The sequence below is a fragment of the Pleurodeles waltl genome, chromosome 2_2, assembly GCF_031143425.1.
Source record: "Pleurodeles waltl isolate 20211129_DDA chromosome 2_2, aPleWal1.hap1.20221129, whole genome shotgun sequence".
Taxonomy (NCBI): Eukaryota; Metazoa; Chordata; class Amphibia; order Caudata; family Salamandridae; genus Pleurodeles; species Pleurodeles waltl.
In genome coordinates, this window is record NC_090439.1 from 1,084,923,416 (window position 1) to 1,084,946,160 (window position 22,745).

The 22,745-nt window shown below is 44.2% G+C and overlaps 1 protein-coding gene across 3 annotated transcripts in view; it reads right to left on the reverse strand.

The window, feature by feature from the left end:
• Nucleotides 1-22,745, reverse strand: part of TSNARE1 (t-SNARE domain containing 1) — a 738,845-nt gene that overhangs the window by 144,423 nt on the left and 571,677 nt on the right. For all 3 annotated transcript variants that reach the window (XM_069220840.1, XM_069220841.1, XM_069220842.1), the window contains one exon: nucleotides 13,920-14,084. In XM_069220840.1, the coding sequence (XP_069076941.1) occupies nucleotides 13,920-14,084 (165 nt within the window). The remainder of the gene's footprint in view (nucleotides 1-13,919; nucleotides 14,085-22,745) is intronic.

Here is a 22,745-nt window from a genome sequence, read left to right on the forward strand (position 1 = left end):
GAAAGACAGACCCAGCTTTTGGCAGGAACAGAGGGCAAATGCAAAACACCAGATTGTCTGGATACAAGACCATAAAAGGCAGACAGACCAAGAATGCCTGCAGTTCGCCAATCCAAAGGCTTAAGGTACTGACACCAAGAGTAGAAGATCAGAAAGGCAGGCCTGGAAAGGATTCAACCCTTCTACGTGGTACCACTCCATAAAGTTACTGATTGATTCCATGGTGTGCTTCATGACAAGATTATGTTTGCTACTTTTGTAGATAAACAGAAGTCTGTAGTTGAAATCAACTAGTCTTCACACATGCAGTTGCAGTTTTAGAGGACATGTAGAGGACACAGCCACCACGCCGTGAAAGCAGGTCAAGCCTGTCTGGGAGAGGAAGAGGGGGCTCAAAGGTTGAGTTAGAACAGATAGTAATAGAACATCCAATCAGGGCCAATCTGGTGGCTAGATCCTCCTGAAGCTTCTCCAGGACTCTCAACCGAAACAGGATTGTCGAGAATGTCTAAAGTAGGTCCTGAGATCAATTGAACCTGAAGCCCTCCCCCAGGGAACCATTCAGGTTGAAGCGTATGGGGCAAAAGAAATGACAATTCCTGCGCAGGCCAGTTAAGACGACATCAACGCATGGACATCCCAATCTAGAGAACATCATGTCCTTCACCTTCGGTGAGAACCTCATTTGCAATCCTCTAATGACATACTAATTGGGGCATCTGCCCTCATGTTGAAGGCACATGCCAAGTGCGCCACTACAGAGGAAAAAGCCCCTTATGCAGAGCTCACAACCCCACCTTGTCTGCTGAAATAATGGATGGTGGTGGTACTGACCAAAAGAACCTGAATGTTGCTCCCTGCCGTGAAAAGGAAAAAGGCCTCTTTGGCAAGCCCAGCTGCCCGTAGTTGGAGCACATTTATGTTCAGGCACCACTTCGAAGCAGACCTTAGACACCTCACCATGATGTTGCCGAGATGAGTGTCACAGCCCAAGGAGACGCCTGTGACCCTGGTAGCCTGTGACTGCATACAGCTGAGAGGTAGTCCCAGCAAAGCATTGGATGGGCACCCCCAACACTGACTATCTGGAAGAACACAGGTATAAATCTGCATCTGAGCCGGGGGACTTTTCTGATGCTGGAACCACTCTGCCACTGAAGGGTCCTCATCCTAAACCTGGTGTGCAGCACTAACAGGGTGTTTAGGCCTTGAGGCTTAACAGGCATCAGAACTGGAATTGGTGCCCGAGCCAGAAACATAAGAATTATACCCTAAATGAATGCAATCCTCTAAGCAGAAGAATAAACGTGCACAAGTCATGACTAGCACTGGCACCAAAGGTCACCCTCTTCATGGGAACGAGGTGTGACTTCTAGGCATTGTGGTAAAGCTCACGTTGTGTAGAAAGGGTCATGGTGAGCTGAACGTGTTCCACAGCTTGGCCCTTCCCTTCACCAGCCAGGCATCCAAGCGTGAAAAATTAATTGACTCCTGACCTCCTTATGAGGTGTTAATATATATATATATATATATATACACACACACACACACACACACACCTACCTCCCCCCCTTATCAAGATTTATTGGTGCTGCAAAGGATAACAAAAGATAGAAAACCAAAATGTATAGATTGAGTAAAATGGTCTAAAAATAAATGTTCTCAATCTCTCTCACAAAATTGCTAATGAAGAAAGTGAACAAAGGTCCACTGGATTTTATGCTAATATCTCACTTCAGCCACAAGAACACAAGTCACCAAAAGTGTCCATTCTAACCTTTTGAGACGTCTAACAAAATCTGACCCAAGAGCAAAAGGCCCCTCGGAGATTGGAGCTGGCATTTTGAGGCCAAAACAGAGAGCATGGAGCCGTAGATAACACAGTAAACATATACCAATAGCCTGAGGTAGGCACTAAGGCAGCGGATGGAGACTTTTCAAGATGGGAGAGTGATGATCACAACGGTGGGTCCTGGTGATAAGCCATGCTGCAGAGTTTTGTACCAGTTGAAAGTCGCTCATGATTTATTTTCCAAAAAACCCAGGTAGCTAAAATTGCCATAATTGAGGCACAACTGCATTAACATCAGAAAAATATTTTTTGCGGGGTAGAGGTCAGCAGCAATGTAAGGTGGAATTTTCTCCAGTGGTTTGGTTTGCCAGAAACACACAGTGGCAACTTTGGAAATGTGATACTAAAGAGAAACATCCAAGTCAATATACGCATTCAAGCTGTGAAGGAAGTGGCGGTGGGCCCAATACCCCAGGCCAGCTGGTAGAGTTCCATTTATCAACTGTATTTTGGGTAATAAGAAGCTCTATATCGTTGGGTTGAGTTATAGAAGGTGTGCAGCAGCCCACTGCTGTTCTATGGTCAGAGCATTGGGATTGGAGCTGTTAGCAGGTGCACAACTGGAGTGGGAGTTTTGAGAGGTTGAAAGCTGAAACATCAGCTGAATATTATCTGCATCACATGTAGAGTTGAACTGTCCTCGAGTGAAGATGGGCTAGTGGTGTAATTAAGGTACTGAACAAAAACCTTACACCTTTCTAAACACTTGTCATTCTGTGGTCAACTCAAACAGGAGAACTACGAACTGACACTGCTGAGAACCAAAGGTGAACTGCAGGTAAAGCCAATGTGTAGGTAGGGTTGGCTGATGAAAGCGGGCATCCTAGATGTCCAGGGATGCCAACCAGCATTGAAGCATTGAGAGCCAACAGAACCTGGTTCAGGGACAGCTTTTACAACGTGTACAGGTGAATGAACAAATTCAAGAGGCAAATGTCCAGTATGCATCTTAAGCCATTTACCTCTTGGTAATCAAGCAGTAGAATAATGTGCCCCTTGCTTGCAAAGTCACCATCTCTATAGCCTCTTTGTTCAGCAGGGTAATAACCTTCTCCTTCAAGACTGAGATGTCTGCTGGAGTGCACATCGTAAGGGAAAAAATTGTGGTCTTCTGGGGGCAGAGGGGCACACGAAGGGTAGGGCATAAGACTTGCAGATAATGGGGACGAACCAAGAATCTGCTGTGAGTGTTTCTTATAGGGCGTAGAAATGGAATGATCCTCATCACCCACCCTCCATTGGAATCTGGTGGCATAAAAGAAAAGAGAGAGAGAGAGAGAGACTATGTGTGTGGAGAGGGGGCTTGGGCAGGGGTCAATGAAGTTTTGAGGAAGCAGCCAGAATTAATGATGATGTTCTCTAGATCCAACCATACCCTGAAAGGAGCAAAACATCTGGTGGGATGTTTGGATTGGTCACTGATGGGGCTGTTACATCCTGGAGAAACCAAGAAACTTCCTATGTTGTTTCTGAAACTGTTTCGCCAGTGAGACTAGGCCCGGCAACTGTGATAATGTGCAACTATTTCTGAACCATTCCAGCAAAGCCTCAGCATTCTCATCAGAGCTGTGCACCATCAAAGAGCATATTTAAGCCACTTTGCCATCTCCAGATAAGCCTGTGGACAGCATCCAAGGATGATGGTGCAGGATAACAGCCGTGGCCAACGACCGCCATTCTCTCACTGGAACCTAAGCCACAATTTAGGGTATTTAAAGACATCCAGGCCATTGTTTAACAGGTCTGAAAATGTATTTTTCATGTGGTCAGGGAGGCTGATCATGGACATTTTTGATAGCTCCAACAGGGCATGAACGTAGGGGTCAAGAAGGCAACGTGGCCGTAACCATGTGAATATCTCAACTACCAGAGATGATGACTTTGTTTTGTCCATCGATGCAAGCATCTTACACTCTGTGTTTGGCGGGGTCTGAAGGAAGCAATCATGATCAGTTTAGGCTTGGAACACCTGGCTCTCTAGAGATGGGTCCACCAACAAATGTTTGATCCCAAGGCACCATTCTGTCGTCAGGCAGCTGGCCTGAAACAGGCGTTTTCTTAGGTAGCCTTAACCAGCACCAAGAGTGCTTCGTGAAAGGGTAGCAGCAGCTCTGATAAAGTCCACACTGTGTCATTATAAGCTCTGTCTGCGAAGCCACGGTTGAAGTCGCCCAGCACAATCTGGCAGCGCTGGAAAGCTACTGTTGGGGGGAAAAAATCCAGCCTGGAGGATATTCATAAATAATCAGCAGAAAAAAGTATCAACCAGAGTTTTTATTCAAGCTTCCATCCTCCTCTCTTTTTAAAACTCATTTGCAATAGGTAAAAAATACTGTACAAGAAAAAGAGGACTAAAAAAAATTAAAAAATAAACCGAAAAGGTTACAAGGAAGATCTAATCTAAAAGAAGCCTTCAGGAAGACTCCAGAGACATTTCTAAGAGGGAAAAAGGTCTGTGAGCGTCAGCCATGTTGTATTAGCACTGGTGGATCTAACACAATCTCTGTAGATCCAAATATGGCAAATCTCCTAGCTGGTTGGGGGTACAAGACTTGATGCACAAGGCAGTCATTGCTTCAGTTACCTTGTACTATGAAAATATCCACCCCATGCTGCAAAAGATTAACTGAAAGCTTTAGCTCTAACATTTTGGAGTGCAAGTGACATCCAAATCATCCACTGAAGATGGGAGCTTTCGGCTGTGAAAAGAGAAGTTTCTTTCCGGACTTAAGTGGAAATCTGAAAATAGTTTTAAAATAAATATTGAAACTATTTTTGTTTTTATAAAGCACTCGGGGCTTTATTTTGAGTTTTGCAGACTGGATACTCTGTCACAAATGTGGCAGATGTCCCGTCTGCCGTATTACAAGAGCATGCTAGCTTGTGGCACTTGTAAAACATTTGACAGAATATTTGTCAAGTTGTTAACAGTCCCAATGGGAAACCCTAAATAAGACCCTCAGCCAGTGAAACACACACCCTGGTCTCTGGCATAAAAACAGAAAGTTCATGGAATTTATCAAGCAGGACCATGTCTGGGCCTGGCACCTCATGCAGCTACCAGACACTGACACGAGAAAGACAACAGACCTGTGTGCTGGGTAGATCCTAACCAGAACGCTGAACAGAACCTACATCTTATCCTATCCAAAAGGTCGAGAACTTCTGCTGCTTTATGACTTTATAAGATAATTTTTTCTAGCTGAGGTGACATAAGTAAAACCGTCTCGATGGCTTTACATTTGTGTACTTTGCTCCTATGTTTTCCCTCGCCTGCCCACACAATCTTTGTTTATGCGCTCCTCTGTGTTTATCTACCACTTGTCAATCTCCAAAATTTTGTGTGCAGATGCTTGCAATAAAAAATAAATGCAAACGTTTTAGGCTCCCAAGGTTTGTGCAAAATAACATTTCTAATGTAGTAACATTATTTACAAAGCACCTCAGACCGCAGGTTTGCCATTAACATCACTCAATTCATAGCCTTTGGATGGGTGGGGCTTGTTGACTCACAAATCAATGGCTCTTGCAGGTCTCACCAGGTGTGGGTCATTCCTGGCTGGGAAGAAATGACAAACCAAAACGAACATGCCACAGATGAGCAGCTCCAGGTTTTCGGGTGTGCCTTAAAACAGTGCTATATACCATATGTTCTTTGTAAAAAAAAAAATAGGTCACTAGGCCCACTAGGTAGGCTGTAATGGCTAAGATGTAACACAAACTGCACTTACACATTTCTCGTAGACAAGACCTAACTGTATCCGAAGAACACGCTACTTCCCCTTGTGTGCATGTCCCAGGCAGATATTCTTCCTGCCTGCAGGTTCTCCACCTCCTCCTTGCCCACCATGACCAAGAATGGGTATAGAAGAGGTGGAACAGCTTTTCTTCAGTAGGTAGCACAAGGCTCGAACTCGACCCCGGAACCGACCCAGATGTAATATCACAGAGTGATACACGGAGCTACCGGGAGCTCTGACGTCAGGTCCCGTTCTCTTTTTTTACAGGCTTAGTGGCAGAGGAGACTGGCGAAGGTCACCAAAATGCGGAGCAGAAAACTACTCAATACTCGACAGATCAGGAAGGAGGGCAGGTCGGTGAACAATCTGTATGCAGATAGGTATCCACACGAAGAATTGTTAACGAAGATAAGTAACTTATTGTTCTGATGGATACATCTACCTGCAGGTTCCTCCTCTCACGATTCAATACCAAAGCAATAAACCCCAGGAGGAGAGTATGAAATAAACACTTGAAAGAACTGTGCTGTGTGGACCCAAGAAAGCAAAACGATCTGCAAGTGCAAGCAGGAAAGAATGACGTATGGAAAGAAACAGACTGAACCTCAATTCAGCTAAACCAATGCAAACCTGTGCTAGAAATAGATAGAGGGATGGAAAAAGACAAGACTGCCCATGGAAACGGCCCAGCGACACAAAACAATCAACAAAAAAAACACACAAAATTGTTCCCTCCTTCTGTATTCTTTTTTTCTAAAATGAGGCAATGATGCAAAAATAAACGTCCTGCGATAGGTTAACAATCCATGTACGACCCAAAGTAGATGCAAACTGAAGAGAAATGCCAGGCAGAAACACTCCCCTCCGTTTCCCAATCCCCACCCGATGTGGAAACACAAATCACAGAAGCATAAAACTACCAAAACGGAAGCAGTGTGGTACCCAGCTGAAAGGGTAAGTGGAACACCAACTGACCCACAAGGCTACAACAGCCAGCACTGTACATAATAACCTCTCTACGCAACAGGTTCGAAACCTGAGCAAATCCCAATGTCAGGGTCAAACAGGCCCCGAAGAGTTCCATAATAGGAAAAAAATTAACAAAATGTAAGAGGCGACAAGATGCCCAGCAACTGTGAAGGAAAGGACAGCCTGCATGACAGTAGAAGTAAAACCGTGTTTCCCGAACAGTGGGTCGAGACCCAACAGTGGGTCTCAAGCCAATTTTGGTAGGTCGCTAAAGACCTAGTATATATGCAAGTGGTACTCAAAATGTTTATCCCCATTTGTGCACCAGTGCAAGGTCCCGCCAGGGTTTCTTAGAGATCCAAGCAATTAAGAGAATCATTAGTTAAACAACAACTATCGGAGGACAATAAGTAGGCAGAAAAAACACCGTAAGTGAAGCTAGCACTTAAAGTAGAACTGGAAAGTTGTTCCATGCCAAACTGAACAACAGAAAGTCAACAAGATTAAATGTACCAAATATAGGGAAAGATCCCAGCAAGGGAGCACTTCTGCTAAAGAAAGGAGACTCTCTTTAAGAACAAAGTAATCACAGCCTCCCTACGAACTGTAACACCTACAGAATGCTAGCAGAAAATCAACCCAACAAAGGGGTCTCAGAAAAATGGATAAATCTCCCTGTGCAGGCGTAAAGGCCCACTCATCAGAGTAACATCTCAGGCAGCAGCTCTCCAATTCAATATGGCCTGACAAGCGAAACCAGAGATGGCAAAGACAAAAACTGTCTCTTCGTTTCTCAGTGCCATTCGAAGACACCATGCCCCCAGCAGTCACTGGGTATGTGGAAACAGCTTTTAAGATTAACCTTAGTGTTGGTGATGGCAGTAAAGAGACAACCTCACAAAGCTTCTCAGCCTCCCATGTTTCCTAAAGGATATGCTCTCAGCAGATGATACCTTCTAAGACTGGGCGGCGGCATATCTGCTAGCAGAGTCATCCAGTCCCAGGGAAGCCTGTTTGCCAAAGAGATGAGAGCTAATAAAAGCCACATTTGCCTGGATATCTCTGTGGAGCCCAAGGAGCCTAATCAATCATGCCTACACAACACTAAAGAGGCCACATATCTGGTCACTGAATCTAAGAATCCTCATCATCCCCCAAAAAATACACTTCAGCAAAGTGACCCCTCACACAGTCCGACAAAAGAGAAACCACCAGCTATTCCTTCCCGCAAACAGAATCAGACTAACACACCAATGTCCATGGAGCATTACAAAAGAGAAGAGACAGGTTCGCCTAGGGCAGTTTCTTTCCTAACAGCTCTATCTATAAACTCTCTGTCAGTAGGGGAAAACGGCCAGCACCAAAACCCATTCATGCAGGAACCTGTGGATCTAGGCTCTCCATAGACTTATGAGGAGACTAAAAACTGTGGATGGTCCATGGAGCTGAGCCAACTCTCAATGGTCAGCCTGCATAGAAATTTGTACACTCCGAACAGAGACAACTGATTCTAACTTCTCATTAAGAGGTAATATGGGTTCCAGCATCAAGCCTACAGAATTTAAATCAAAATGAATGGTCCAACTCTAACTGTATTAGAAGTGCTGAAGTCATTTGGTATCTTTAACTCCAACATCTCCAACATAGAAACCTCTTCAGAGTCTAAACTGGAACAAAGCAAGCCTCCTTCATCTTCGACCTTCTGAACACTTAATTCCTCAACTGAGGCCTGAGCTAAATTAAAGGAAAGCTCAAAAGAAGACCCCCCATATTTCCTTAAAAAAAAAAATTTTAAAAAAAAAACAGAGCTAAACTGTGTTGGTATTACCGCAGAAGCCTAATCGGAGAGTAAAACCTTTGGTAGAAACACAACAGCCAATGAAGTAGCATCAGGATTAGTAGCAGGGTCAATTGATGCTGAGGAACAGATTACTGGCAGAGGCGCAGCTAAAAGGGCCACAGCCACCTTGGAGCCCAAAGGTGCACAAGAGGGAGCGAGCCGGAGGAGGGTGAAGCATAGACAGTAAAGAGAGCTGGAAAGTCACCATCTCAGTGGTGTCAGCGCCAGGACCCGAAAGGCTGGCAATGGAGGAGACAGCACTAGAAGTGGATCCAGAACTGAACGGGGTATCAGCTTTGGGCTCATGTCAATCAAGATAGGCCACTGCTCCAAAGAGGATTTTCAAGTCGAAGTCGGGGAATGGATTTACTGAGCTCAAGATCACTCCAGTGATCAGGATAGACTTTGAGATGAAGATAAGTCATCTGTTCTACATATCCCTGGAATATAAAGAGGCACCAATGCAGACACCCATCGAGTCTCAAGGCATGGAGTTCATTTTACATAGACAAACAGTTTGAGAGTCTCAGAAGAGGCAGGAACAACACCCATGGCAACCTGGTATTTACTCTGGTGTCACTGTCCTTAAAGCACTGCAGCAAAGTCTGATATTTTAAATCTGTTGTTGGAATGTAGAGTTCCTATGGATCCACATCGAAGGACATTGGAAAAAATGGAACTACAGTCAGAGCTCAAAAGCGGCACCACATACGACTCTGTGGTGACATATCTAGGGAGGTACCTGCATCGAGGTGGGGCGATGGTACAACCTAATAACGTAAGAGAGCTCTGTCAACTTTTCAGGATCCAGTGCGGTCTTTGGGAAGACTTATGAGAAGAGGAATTTGCAGACAGAATTGTCAGTCCAGAAGAGGCTTTATTTGTTCTCCAAATAAAAAATTCAAAAGCACAGACCTTCAATAAGGACTCCCCAGTGATGACTACTATACGGAGTACACACCACTTATGCATTCTTTTGCTTATGGACTTAACATTTGCCTTGAATTGACTGAGTTCAGCTCTTAAGTGCATCAGGACCTTTGCAAGTGATTCCAGTTAGGCAATCTGTGCACCTCAACTACCCATACAAAGTATTATACTCTTGATTTAGTTACGTATTAGTAATGCCAGTTGAGCTACATGCAATCCACTAGACTGGTTGGCCTGATCATTTGATACAGTTCAACGCTGTTTCCAAAAGGCCTCCCAAGTCGGGAAAAACACACAGAGGAGACATCAGAGTAATTAATGCTTAAAGAACTGAAACTCGAATGGGTTCATCTCTAAACTAATACCAAGGAGTTGTGATCTTAAAATATTCTGTGATTTCCGGGTTACTGTATCACACACTTTGCAAAGACTACGATGCTCAAGCCCCAATGAAATGGGGAAGGGGCACGAAAAAGGCCATGTGGAGAACTGGAGCCTGGGAAGGTCTGCTTGGCCCCCTTGTTCTTTGCGTGAGCAACAGCCTCCACCCCCAGCAGTCACGGTGCCACACTGCACAGAGCAGTACAAGTGATGTGTCTCCGTAACAAGATCCCAGACACGAATGGAAAAAAAAAAAAAAAACACGAAGGGAAAAAAGACCTCTTTGGACATCCTGCAGCTCTTGTCTTGAGATGAAAATTAATACTGAAGTTATTCCCAGGGTACCAAGCTACCCACAATACACTAAGGAGAAGGAAGAGCCTCGCAAAAGGATACAGAAATATAACAGTGCCTAGAAGCAAACCTTCGAGACAAAAAAAGCTGCAAGATGGCAAAGAATGCGATGAAATACAAGGGGATGGGTACGTTGCGACACTTGCATCACTTGGAAATGCCTCCTAAAATATGCTTCAAACAGGAACTGACATCACAGGAAAATACTACTTCATCTTGGGATTGCGAATTTCGGATTGCATTTTATGGCTACATCACCATAACGGAAAGCACAGATTACTAAATCTGTCAATATCATTTTCCTGAAGCTCATGGCTTCTCTTTGGCACACAAAGAAGCCCGAATTTGATATCCTTTGTCTACCACTGAATTTCGCTGTTGCGCCGCTGCCCATGCAGCTCGTGGCTCACCCCTCTAGGTGACCATGACCATGGCGGCACTGACACTTAACCAGGTGTGAAACGCAGCATTCAGCAGCATGCTTCCTGCACACTTGAATGTTCCCTCTCCTGAATGAAGGAATCTGCTAGGATCTCTCCCAGAGTTTTTAAAACAATCTGTCATGAATGTTGTGTTCAATCTGGCCTTTAAATATAGCATTATTCTGCCCTTGGTGAATGTTGAAAATAACACACTTGCTGACCCGAATAGCTAATGTTTCATTACTGGTGAAAAGGCAGTTGTCTGCCACCAACAAACCAACAAGGAAAACATTTGCGCTGGAAACCAGTCAATCAGGTTTCAGAGCCAGCCCTGGGCCAGAGGTCCCACCTTGGCACAATAGGTAAAAGCTCAGAAGCTGCAGACTGAGGCTTATCCTCGTTCCTCTGCCTGTTACATGGGCACAGATGGCTTCGCCCTCCTGGCAGGCTAGCCTCCGTGTGTGTTGTCACACAGTGTCACTGGCTGGCCGCAGTGTGCTGACTTCACGTCACCTTCACCATCTCAGGCTGTTGTGGGACGCCGCAGGTCTCCCCTTTTGAGGCTCCTCTTTAATACATAGCTGTCACCTCTCCCTGTAGATGTTGCCAAACGTTAGGGCTCCTCCCTTCTGCATGTAGACGACAGAGCTCCAGGTCTGCCTCTATGCGTTACCGAACTACCTCCAAGAGGTAAGAGCCTTGAAGGCTGGGCGCCCCCTCCAAAAAGATCAAGTCACTTCTGTGAGGTTATCGGGGAAGACTTCCACGTCTCCTCGCTGCCAGCTCTTATATAACCCAGCACCACGGAGCGCGCTCCAGTTTGCAATGTAAGTGTCCCACAAGACCTGCATAGAAACCTCTCCCTTACATCAAGGCTCTTACCAGGGTTGCCTCAGGTTATCCTTTTTAAAGCCCATACTCCCTTTCGTCCTGGCCAGCATGTGGTACATAGTGGCGGATGCCTGGATAAATTCTCACCAAGTGTATGCCAACACCGCGTGCCTCGCCCTGGCTCACGGGTATCTTATTAGGACCCAGGCTGTCCAAACTGTACTTCTGATGCCAAAGATCCTACAGCTCAGGTCTATAATTCTTGTTCAGGGCCATTAAAAACCATTATTGCCCTTGTAAGAGCGCTACAATGATTAATTAGAGAATTTAAAAAAAGGACAGACAGGCTTCTTTTCTGAGATAGGAGTAGTGGGAAAGTGCAAGAAGCAGATCAGTGCCTTCCTGCACACCAGGATCAGGGACGTCCCACGCACCTCGAGGAATGCAGGTCTTGGTGCAGCACTACACCATCTCAAAACACCCGACTACACTAGCGGAATTGATCTGAGCCCCATGGTGTCTGTGGGGGGTACCGGGCAAAGGAAAAGTTCGGCAAACTAATGTAGAAGAGGGCAGAGATTTTCTGGCAGCTGGTTGAAAACAATACAAGACATGGTGGAAAATGTCAACAGGTCAAAAATCGAGCAATCAGGTGTGATCGCTGACCACTCTCCAGCACACTTCCCCACAGCCCCTCTCACTAACACCAGGCACACAGAAGCAGAAGAGGATGTTCTGCTCCGTGGAGACATGTTCCAGGTCAGCAGGCCCTACTCTGCATCGATTTACAGAGTGGTGTGTCCTGCTGCATAGTCAGTGGCCACTCTGCTGTTACCTAAGCAGATCTACTCAAAGAAACTGCTGTCTTCCTTTTCTTTTAGCTTCTTCCTCAAGATTGTTTGCATTAGGAGGAACAGAAAAATCTTCTGTGGCTCCTGCGAGCTGCTGGCCCTGCTCTCATCCCTACTGGAAAATTCCCTCTTGGGAATGGCGCCAGGGCAGGGGCAAGGCTCTGATCACTGCCCCATGAATGAAAATTAGGGAGTAGGGATTATTTACTCACCAATTCGAACAATCAAATTGATCAGTTACATATTTTATTATTTGCTTCATTGTCATTTTACTGATTTGAAAACAAGAAGGGAAGAGAAGCTAGACAGTTTGAGGTAAGCGGGTTGCAGGTAAACACCACTGAGTACCTACTAGACAACAACAGCATCACTCCCTCAACAAGCATCTTAAGAGTAATGCCTGCAAAAGACACGTGGCATGGCTCTCCCATTATGCTCTTAAGATATGTGAGACGAAAACGTCACAGACCGTGCAAAGACAATATGGACTTAGTACAGGCACAGCTTTCATCTGTTGCATTCTCTAAGCCCAGATACAAAAAAGGGAGTATCATTTTTATATAAGTGGGGGAATGTTGGGGGGTGGGGGGATTGGAACGCTGTGGATCCTCACAGATTTCTAAGTTTCCCCCATAGAAATGTCAGGGAAATGTGCCAAAGTTTGAGGTTTGAGGGCATTCTGGGTCAGAAAACGTAGTGGGATAGACGCAAGTCACACTGCCCTGGGTGTCTAGGTTTCAGAAACATCCTGGTTTAGTGGATTTTGCTTGGTGCTAGACAAGCCCAGGACCAAATACTACTGGCTACCCACATTGCCAAAACGGGTCGATTCAATGTCTCCACATTGTATTTTGTGGGAAAGCTTTTGTTGACGCCATGTTTAAAAAAACATGCTTACTTGCACAACTACTGTTTTTCCAAAATAAATAAATACTTTTTTCTGTGTATGTTTTAGTAAATCCCCTTGGTTTTTTATACACAAATACTGGTTTGTAACAAAAGGAGCCATTATGCAGGAGGCCGTTGTGCTGTGAGGCTCTTTTAAAGAGTGACAACAATAAAATGGTCTTCATATCAGTGGCGGCCTGAAGGTTAAAAATATGATGGAAGCAATGGCACCAAACTCACCATATTTCAGGCTCTCCCCGGTGCAGCACTTCTCTCCTGTGTCCACAAGGAGGAATGGAAGGACTTTCTTCCTGCTCATTGGAACGGGATTCCAACCAATCCTGGAGCTGCTCTCATGCTATTTTCAGCATGAGAGCTGTTTTCAGCATGAAAGCAGCTCCAGGATTGGTGGGCACACGCTAGCCCAGCGCTCATTTTGAGGCTGGGGCTGGTGCCAGCAATCCCCCGACTGTTTGACAGCCCTGGGATTGCTGGGTCTACAGTGCGCATGTCGGGCAGGCCGTAGCTAGACAGCCGGCCAACCAGACATGAGCACTGTAAGGGGCAGCAGTGTAGCTGCAACTGCAGAATTCAGCCTCATCCCATTCCCTCACGCTCGCACTTTACACAGTGCAAGAGTGAGGGCAAAATAAAATGGCATTTAATATGACATTTTATTTATGTTTGCCTGCTGTGCTCGCAGCAGGCGAGGCAACGCTCCTCCGCTATTAAGAAGGAACCGCCTGCTTCACATTAATACTGGTTACCAGTTCACTTTGGTTGTTTCATAAGTGGAGCATTACCCAGCTTCGGCCCTTTCATCTACATGAAAAGACTGATGGCCTTACGTCTGCACATTACCTCAATCTGCTGCAAGGCTTCCTCTCGCTGGCGTATCACCTCCAGGTCCTCCTCCGTGATCTCGGAGAGAAAAGCCTGCTCCTGGTTCTGAGCCTGCCACGTCCCGTCACCTCCATTGAAGATCTTCTCATCGTCGGCCAGATCTGAGAACGGAGTCCTCGGACTCTGTGGAACCACGAAAAATGGATAGGTCTTTACCATTAAATTGCACAAAACAATTGAATACAAAATGAATTATACCTCGTAAAGGCCAACCAGGAATAATCTGATTTGGTGCAATTGAAGTTTGTACAAGACAAGTGTCATTGCGTCAATATGTAGCAAACTCAGCATAAGTTGAAGGAATACATGAGCAGCTACTACAGTCGAGTATTTCATTATTTTAATTAAGACATTTTGTGAGAGCAAATTAAAGGGCAGAGATAAGGCAGTAAAGAACAGTAAAGTGGCAGAAGCATGAAACTTGTCACCATGTGTTGGGATTGCTGGGATGGCCAATAGTTTTTCTAGTATTTGGCCTTCGAACAGAAAAGGCTGGGAGTCTTGACGCTGAATAGACAACTAATAAAGACAGAATCCACAATGCAAGCCTCGTGAGCGGCTGACATATTTTATTATTAAAATTAGAAAATTACTCAAGTGGCTGCCATGCTGATTTCACCGGTAATAGTTTGAAGCGGTTGATTGAGTCCACACTGAACTCTACAACAACAACAACATTGACAGTCTATCTGGATTGTGAGACTGAATTACAGACCAACTTCAACTTTGCTGCTTATTTACTTATTTACTTATTTTGGTAAGGAGAACCATGATAAAAAAGGCTCTCTCAATTTTCCTTTGACGCCAAATCCAAAATAAAATGGTATTTGCAAGCTGAGTCACCATAAAACACCTCTAGGTCCGAGCACTTCGTAAACTACTTTTAAAAAACATGCATCTTCTATGTGTGTGCAGTGTTGGAGGGTCTGTGACGCAGACTCATAATAGCCATGCTCAGGTATCAAGTCTGACCACAAATTACAAGAGCAACCCAAATGTTCACCCAAAGCTGTGTATAAATACTAAAGATACTTTATATTTATTCATTTTCCTCAATTTGGAATCCACCATATTATAAATCATTTGACATACAAGTTCGAACTATTGGTATGCAGTCTAGATTAATTCCAATACAGCATTTTCTGCCCGATTTGGTATTTGACTAAGTGAGTTTCACGTGTACATATGTATGTAACACTAGCAGGTAGCAAGTCTGGGCTCTACTAACCATACCGGGGCGCACACATACTCAGGTGTATGTGCTACAAAGGAAAATCTTCATGGCCTCAGTTGGGGATGATTTTACATCCTTGTGGGGCCGGGTCACGACTTAAATATATTCCTTGTGGTTATCTTTATTTGTCCCCGGTGCTCAAATGTGAAAGAGAGCAAAATGAACTCCACAGGTGGAGAGATAAGAACGGCATCACTGCAAAAAAGCCAGTCAGTAGACGTTAATGCTCTTACTCATTGAACAGGAGCACATTTTTAATTCTTATTCCAACCTCCGCTTTCTCCCAACAATACTTTAGAGAACAATGAAATAAAGAGCATGTAACATATATGGAATCAAATAAATGTCCAAAATACTTTGTTGGTACACCAAGGAGTGCTCGTTCTTTTGATGCGTGTGGCCGGTGTAAGCTGTTTTCTCTGATGACTTGAAGTATTGGAGATCTGTGTTTGAAAAACTGGTGCGGCTTTCGGGAACATATAGCGGGGTAGGGTGGGGCAAAACATTTGAAGTTTTGCTTTATCATGCTAAGAAACATTTCGGAAGCTGCACTCCCTGGGAGAGGAACAATGCAGACACAGGGAGAGGGAGCGGGGTTCTCAGCTGTGGAGATGCTCGATGCACCTATAACACACTTTTGCCTGCACATATCCTTTACCCAGAGCTCCAATATGGGGCTCCATTGTCGCCTGCCAACAACCTAGGATTTCCTGATTTGCTACAGCAGCTCAGTCTATTAAGTAAAATAGAGAAGTCTTTTCTGCTGGATGGATGGGGTGCTGGGCGTCGCTGGATAGATGGTACATCCATTTGTTACTTCATTAGCTTGGGAGCTAGCGTGAAGCAAATAAATGATGCTTTCACTGGGACACACACTGTATACAAAAAGCAGATGGCTGGGAACATCTCAGCGACACCGGAGATGCGAAAAGTTATGCCGCCATGCTCGCAACATAAATATCTGGCCACCACGGTGTCTCCAGTTATGAATTTGTAGTCAATGAATAATACAACTGCCGCAGAGCTGGCGCTCTCCCGGGAGCAAGTAGAGTTTTTATCGGATCATCAGTGCTATCCCTGAAGCAAAGGTGGCTTTGAGCAATTCCTCAGCCCATCTCTCCAGGACGCGACAGAAGAGGCACAGGCAATTGCTCATCGTGGACCGTGCAGCTGCAATGTACATCCGCATACATTACACTCAGGAGCTCCCCCCAGGTACCCGCCAACAGCCAAGTCTGGGACTTCCATCACTGGCGGAATATAAATTAGTGTCTAATTATGAGGAATGGCTTGCTCTAATTTACCCTGTGATGCAGGGAGGATGGATCGTGCGGGTGAGCTCAGGGAAATTGGACAGTAATGGATTCTAATGTCGGTTCTGACAGAGGCTGCAGGCAGGATCTTCAGCACCATCTTTTGGTGAGCCTTCAGCTGCTGAACAGATGACTTTCGAAACCTTCTGAAACTAATGGCCTGTTAGAACGGAGAAGTCCCACGCGCCTGGCACAGATTAAACCCATCTTGTGTCTGATGTACAAAGGCTACCATACATAGAGAGACAGAAGTAAATACCTTCTATGTAGTATTTGTTGACATCTTGAAGTACCGACATCATAAAAAGCTCTTAGGATGAGTGATTGGTCGCAGATAAAAGACAGATGCAGATACCTCAGAGAATGAGGTTTGCTATGTTAGAGTGGCATTGGACAATGTCTGCCATCAAGGGTATGCTTTAGAGAAAGTAATAAGTTGGAAGACATGCACAGCACAAGGTATTGGACTGCGAGTCCGGGAAAATAAGCAGACATGGCCAGCAAACGGCCTTATGAAAAAAGTAATGTAACTTAGAAATGATTTTGGAGGTGTTTGTGTAAAATGCATTTTGGAGTTGGGAGTCGCTGTTTCGGAAGAAGATGGCCACATTTACCATGCCCTTTGGGGGCACCGACTTGGACCAAACTGAGGAGGCCGATGGAATAGCAGGTAAACTAGACTACTTCCACCAGCACCGACCAGGTAAGACCATCTAGTTAACTTGATGCTGAAGACATGTTCTAATCCTTGGGCCGCTTTTGTTGTGTTTCTCTTAGCTCTTTCTGCTACACAACACTTATAAGAAGAGAATACACATTTCTTTTTATTAAAGACTAAATAAAAAGAGATCTTGACGCACTGAGTGCCAGAGCACTCAACCAAACATTTACAGATGCATCTAGACAGGCTGAGTAACCGAAGCACAGCTACCAAAGCATGATTCTCTAGTGTTTTAACTTATTATCCTGGTCCTGTTATGAATTAAAAGTTTCTTTAGTTTCTGAAGAGGCATCTTGGGCTCAAACGAATCAGCTGGTGCTTCAAGGCTGTGGGACAATTCACTGAGAATTTGAGAGCCACACTATCAACCCCTATGAAGTAATATCCAGTCAGTAGTGAGCGAATTTTAAGTGGACACTTAAGGCACATACAGTGAAATGTAGGGAATAGCCTCACACAGGATCTTCAATTTTGCTATGGGGTACAGAGCAGAGGTTTTCATTATTGGGTCAACAATGTCCGGGTTCGAGTCATATTTTCAGGATTGTCTACACTATGTAAATTAATGTAATTTATATTTGTGGTGGGTGTATCTGAAGTGTATCTGAAGTACATATTATGAAAATGTGGCTCAGATATATCTAACTTGTACAAACACTGGTCAACGGTGACAGCGGGCAAATCTGTCAGCTTCTCAGAAAGAGAAAGTACTAAACATGTAAAACATCTACTTTACTCACTAAACTGAGAGTAAACCCTCTACACCAAGGGGACGGGGTCTCTAAAGACAAAACACAAGGACTCCCTTAGGTTCTACCAGAGCTTCTGTAATACATTCATAAATTTGCTGTGCGAACTGCAAAGTTTAACAAACATAAAAAATACACAAATACAGATTATTATCACATAAAAATATACATCAATGTGCACAGATCATAAAAACTAACAATTTCATAAACGTACTGAATGAAGATCATATACAAAAAAACACAGATCTATTTCGTTTCGTAATTCTTTATCATTACTCATCATTAAATGTTGAAAAGGTCACCAATCCTTATTTCAGCCCATAATGTGAGAGGAGAAATTAGTCCACGATATTGGGTGACGCATTTCAATGATAAAGAGTAATAACTACCTTCTTCAGTACACGCATTTGGAAATCTACTTTAACTTTTTTCCTATATAAAAAAATTATATATTCAGGTCCGCTCAGCATTAGTTGTGGAGCGTGGCCGCTTCTGCTACTGACTTTGTATGCACTGCTAACGGTAGGGGTACGGGCTGCAAGGTTGTGTCCTACAGACCACCAACTTTGGGCTTCAGTACTGGGAGACTTTAAAATGTATTTTATCACATGGTAACCTGAAACTTTGGCGTATGTAATAAGAGCAAACACACACACTCCTGGCGTGCAGTACACATTGTTACTCACAAAAGAAACACACAAAGCATTGCAACATACCTAACTAAAGGAGTGACTTTTCTTGATAACGAATCATACAGCTATTTATCTTCATAATTGCCTAAATAAAAATGTCAATAGTATTATAAACATGCCCGACCATTATGTCTTTTGAAAGAAAACGCAGAGTTGTTTAGATGAGAGTCAGTTGTGAAGCGATCAGAGTATGTTTAAAAGGAGAGTGTTGAAAACCCAAGGGAGCTTCAGTTATTTCTCTGCTTAACAACGAAAATCATGGCAAAAATATCTGGTAGGGTACATCCTACATCACCAATCCCAAGCCACAATGACATCGGACCCTGAATGGATGCACCATGCAACGGGCCACCGTTAACGCCCTTAAATTCAACAGAACATCAATCCTCAGATGAAGAAGCTGGCCACCTACTCTGGTTATTCCCGCCTATCCTGCAGAACTACTGAAGTCCTCACTCTTCACATGCCACAGATGGATTTTACCCAGCCTGAGCTTTGAGACTACAAGCTACAGCCACCCCGCTACTGTTTCGCTTAGACTGTGCAAATAGGATTTGCCTATGAGCACTGCACCTATGTATAACGTTCATTGCAGAGATATCAAAATCCATTATAATTAGAAACCCAAAGTCCAAGATTTGCAATAACATTTAAAACACACAATCCATAGGCATATTAAAAACTTGAAAATCATATATTACTGCTAAAAAAACGACACTAATATGAAACAATGCGATCAACGATAAAAACATGACTGCAATGGTTACTTGTAATTGAGGGCATCAGAGTATTCACAGACACTGGCATGCAGTACAACTGTGGCAAGGGATTACATGTCAATAGTATTACACTGCACTGGGATTCCTTGTAATTTACAGCAGGTCCAAAATACAGTTCAGACGTTTGCATAATAAATCATGGGATCACTTTACTCGCCTCCCTGCCGCCACTTGCTTCTGGGTTCATTTTAGATCGTGTTTAAGGCACTGAGCTTAACACAAAAAGCCCACACATAAAAAATTACCCCAAAATCTCGATATTGTCTCCACTCCAGTATTCTACAAAATAGCCATAATTCAACAAAACGTGATTAAAACGTTGAACCTTTCAGTCCAAACAGCAAACCTTCCTTCTACATAAGGAAACAAAACAACTAGACTTTAGAGAGCCCACACATTTTTTGATCTTTAAAACTGTTCTATCGGCCCAATCATTAAACCTACAAGTTAACACCGGTTAATCCCTGAAGCACAGCAAGTTACCTTTCTATAAGCTTCACCAAGCAAACAAAGCCTTATGCAGACAAAGGCTGACATCCTCCCACCAAAATTCAAAGCTGCGCCTACTTTTCGCGAAAAGACTTTGCGCAGAACAGTTGGGATGCACGCTCACCATTGTAAGATCAGTCGGCTTGGTGTGAGGGACAAATGGTCCATGAGCGCACACTACACAATGTTGTGTACTTCTAGAGACTGGCATTCATACTGGAAGAGAAAAAGGCTGCCTGCTTCCCAGTGGAGGGTTTCAAGATGACCGTCCAGCTGTCAGCCAGAAGCGCTTTGGTTCTGCCGCGAGCCCCAAGCTAGTGGTAAAGGAAGTGGGACTCAATTTCACGTACCACAAAAGTCACAACCCCCCCCCCCCCCTCCCCCACCAAACATATAGGGCCACCTATTTAAAATAAAAAAAGCAGGACGGTTTGAGTGAGTGCTCTGATGGCAAACTAGCCACAGCTTGGGGCCATATGAAAGCTAAACGTCACCTGAGCTAGGGTAAGTGAAATCTAGAATTATTCGGATATCTTATCTATAAAACACTCCCATACAAAACTGAAACGCACAGGGATAAATGCGTGAGTTAGCCCACAATAAACTAATTGCTAGCTATGCTGCCAATATAAATTGTTATTTGAGACAATTTCCATAGTAGTGGTATAAGTATAAATACTTACCCGAAGCCTTTCACATTTACTGTTTAAAAATAATTATTTACTTTATGGGATCAAACTAACATAGAAGCTCTGAAAAAAAAAGTTACAGTTAAAAAAACAAAAACTTTAACAGCGCAACTAGCAATGGGCTGCAAATATCACGGGCAGAAAACACCGAGGATCACACGGCTGGCTCAGTGACACAGGGCGGGATCAGGACATGGCTTCAAGCCGGCCGTGAATTTAGAATTCACTACATCACTTCCTATAAGGTGCATAACGAAAAAATATGACAATGCTAGTAAAAGGCTCCCGCGGCCCCTGGCCTGGAATATAAACTGGGCCGCCTAACACCGCACACTTAATGTAGGGTCACTGCGGTCGGGTGTTATTTGTTAGACGATATCCTGTCTAGAATAAAAAAAGGAATCCGGCTGAAAATACATTCCGAGTGGAATCGCAGTGGCGCCTTCAACATAACTCTGCTGCCGTGGAGTGGCGGCTGCCGTCGTATATCCGCCGACAGTGTTCCCTAACATGGCCGCCTCGCGGCGCTTTACACGGATTGCTGCCCGCCGCTCAATAGGAAGTAATAACAAAAACAGGCGCGCCCGGGCCTCCCGCGGCCACAGCCATGATGGCAACGCGCGTCCGCGCCGGGTTATTTACTGCGCTCGAGGCGCACGAGGAGACCCCACAGCTAGGCCTACTGGCTGAAAGTACCTCACCACAATCTAGCTCGCTTTAAGACCGAGGAGGCGGGTGTGTATATATATTACGTACTGGCGGTGGTTATAGTTAGGACCATGTTTCCATAGTAAAAGTCTTTTTTGGCACCGTTTGGCGAATCTTCAAAAAAAAAAAAAAGTGGCCTAGTGATTCTTGTAGCGCACAGGAAGTTTCTGGGTGATCCGTCATGCCGAGGCCGAGAAAAAAGGGGCTAAAAAAAAAAAAAGTTGTTTTCCCATGTTAATTCCCATGGGACATGTCAACGCATCTATAGCCCGAACCACTGGACGGAATTACACTAAATGTGGCAGAAAGCTAGCTGCTGGTAGCAGATTGTGCTTTTTGTTATTTGGTGTAAATCCGTTCAGTAGCTTAGGAGATATTTAAGGGCAAATACATTTGTATATCTCAGGCCGTGAATATTTCAGGGGGATCAGGGAGAAGGTACTCTGATCCCAGGGGTGTGATGTAGGTGTGTTTTAGAGGCAAATTATAGGTTTAATATAATTTTACGTCATAGCATGTGATAGTTGCAAAAATTAGTGAATTATTGCAAATTTCCGTGAATTATTTGCAAAATATTCCCAATTATGGGAAACTTTGAAAGAAAAACCACGGACTCATTCATGCACTAATTTATTCACTCACAGATACAATCAGAGGCTCAGGCACCCACTCACACATCCACTCAGACACTCATGCACCCACTCAGAGACACACCCACTTTCAGACCTGCTCAGACACTCACGCAGCCACTCACACATCCACTGCCCTGTAGCCCACCTACGCTGCACACAGCAGCGAGTTATAGTTACCTGAAAGAACTCCACTGGAGGTAGGTAATATATATTACACCTAGTGGCAGTTGCCACTAGGGAGTTATGGTTAGGACCAAGTTTCTATAGAAAAGACAGTTTTTTTTTTTACTTGCCTAGATCTTTGACACCAATTGATGAATCTTCACTAAATTTTCCCCAAAATTCGCCAGTCACGTCAGCTGCTGTCTGGAAAGTTTTGGGGTGATCTGTCAAGAAGTGGTCAAAAAAAAAAAAAAAAGAAGAGGGGGGAATCCCAAAACGCTTTTTCTCCATTCTTTTTTCCATAGGGATTTTGAACAGCGATAACGCAGAAACCACTGGACGGAATTACACCAAATTTGGCAGAAAGCTAGGGCCTGGTCCAGAAAGCAACCTTTTCATGATTTGGTGTGAATTTGTTCTGTAGTTGAAGAAAAATTAAAGAAAATCCTCGTTTGTGTGTAGATATATATATATATATATATATATATATATAGGGATGCAACGGATTCTCAACACCTCCCGATCTCGTGCTGAGATTTGATTGGCTGCCAACACTTCAACAAGAAATAATGAAAAGGGGCCAGGGTACGGACACCCTGACCCCTTAGCTTTGGTG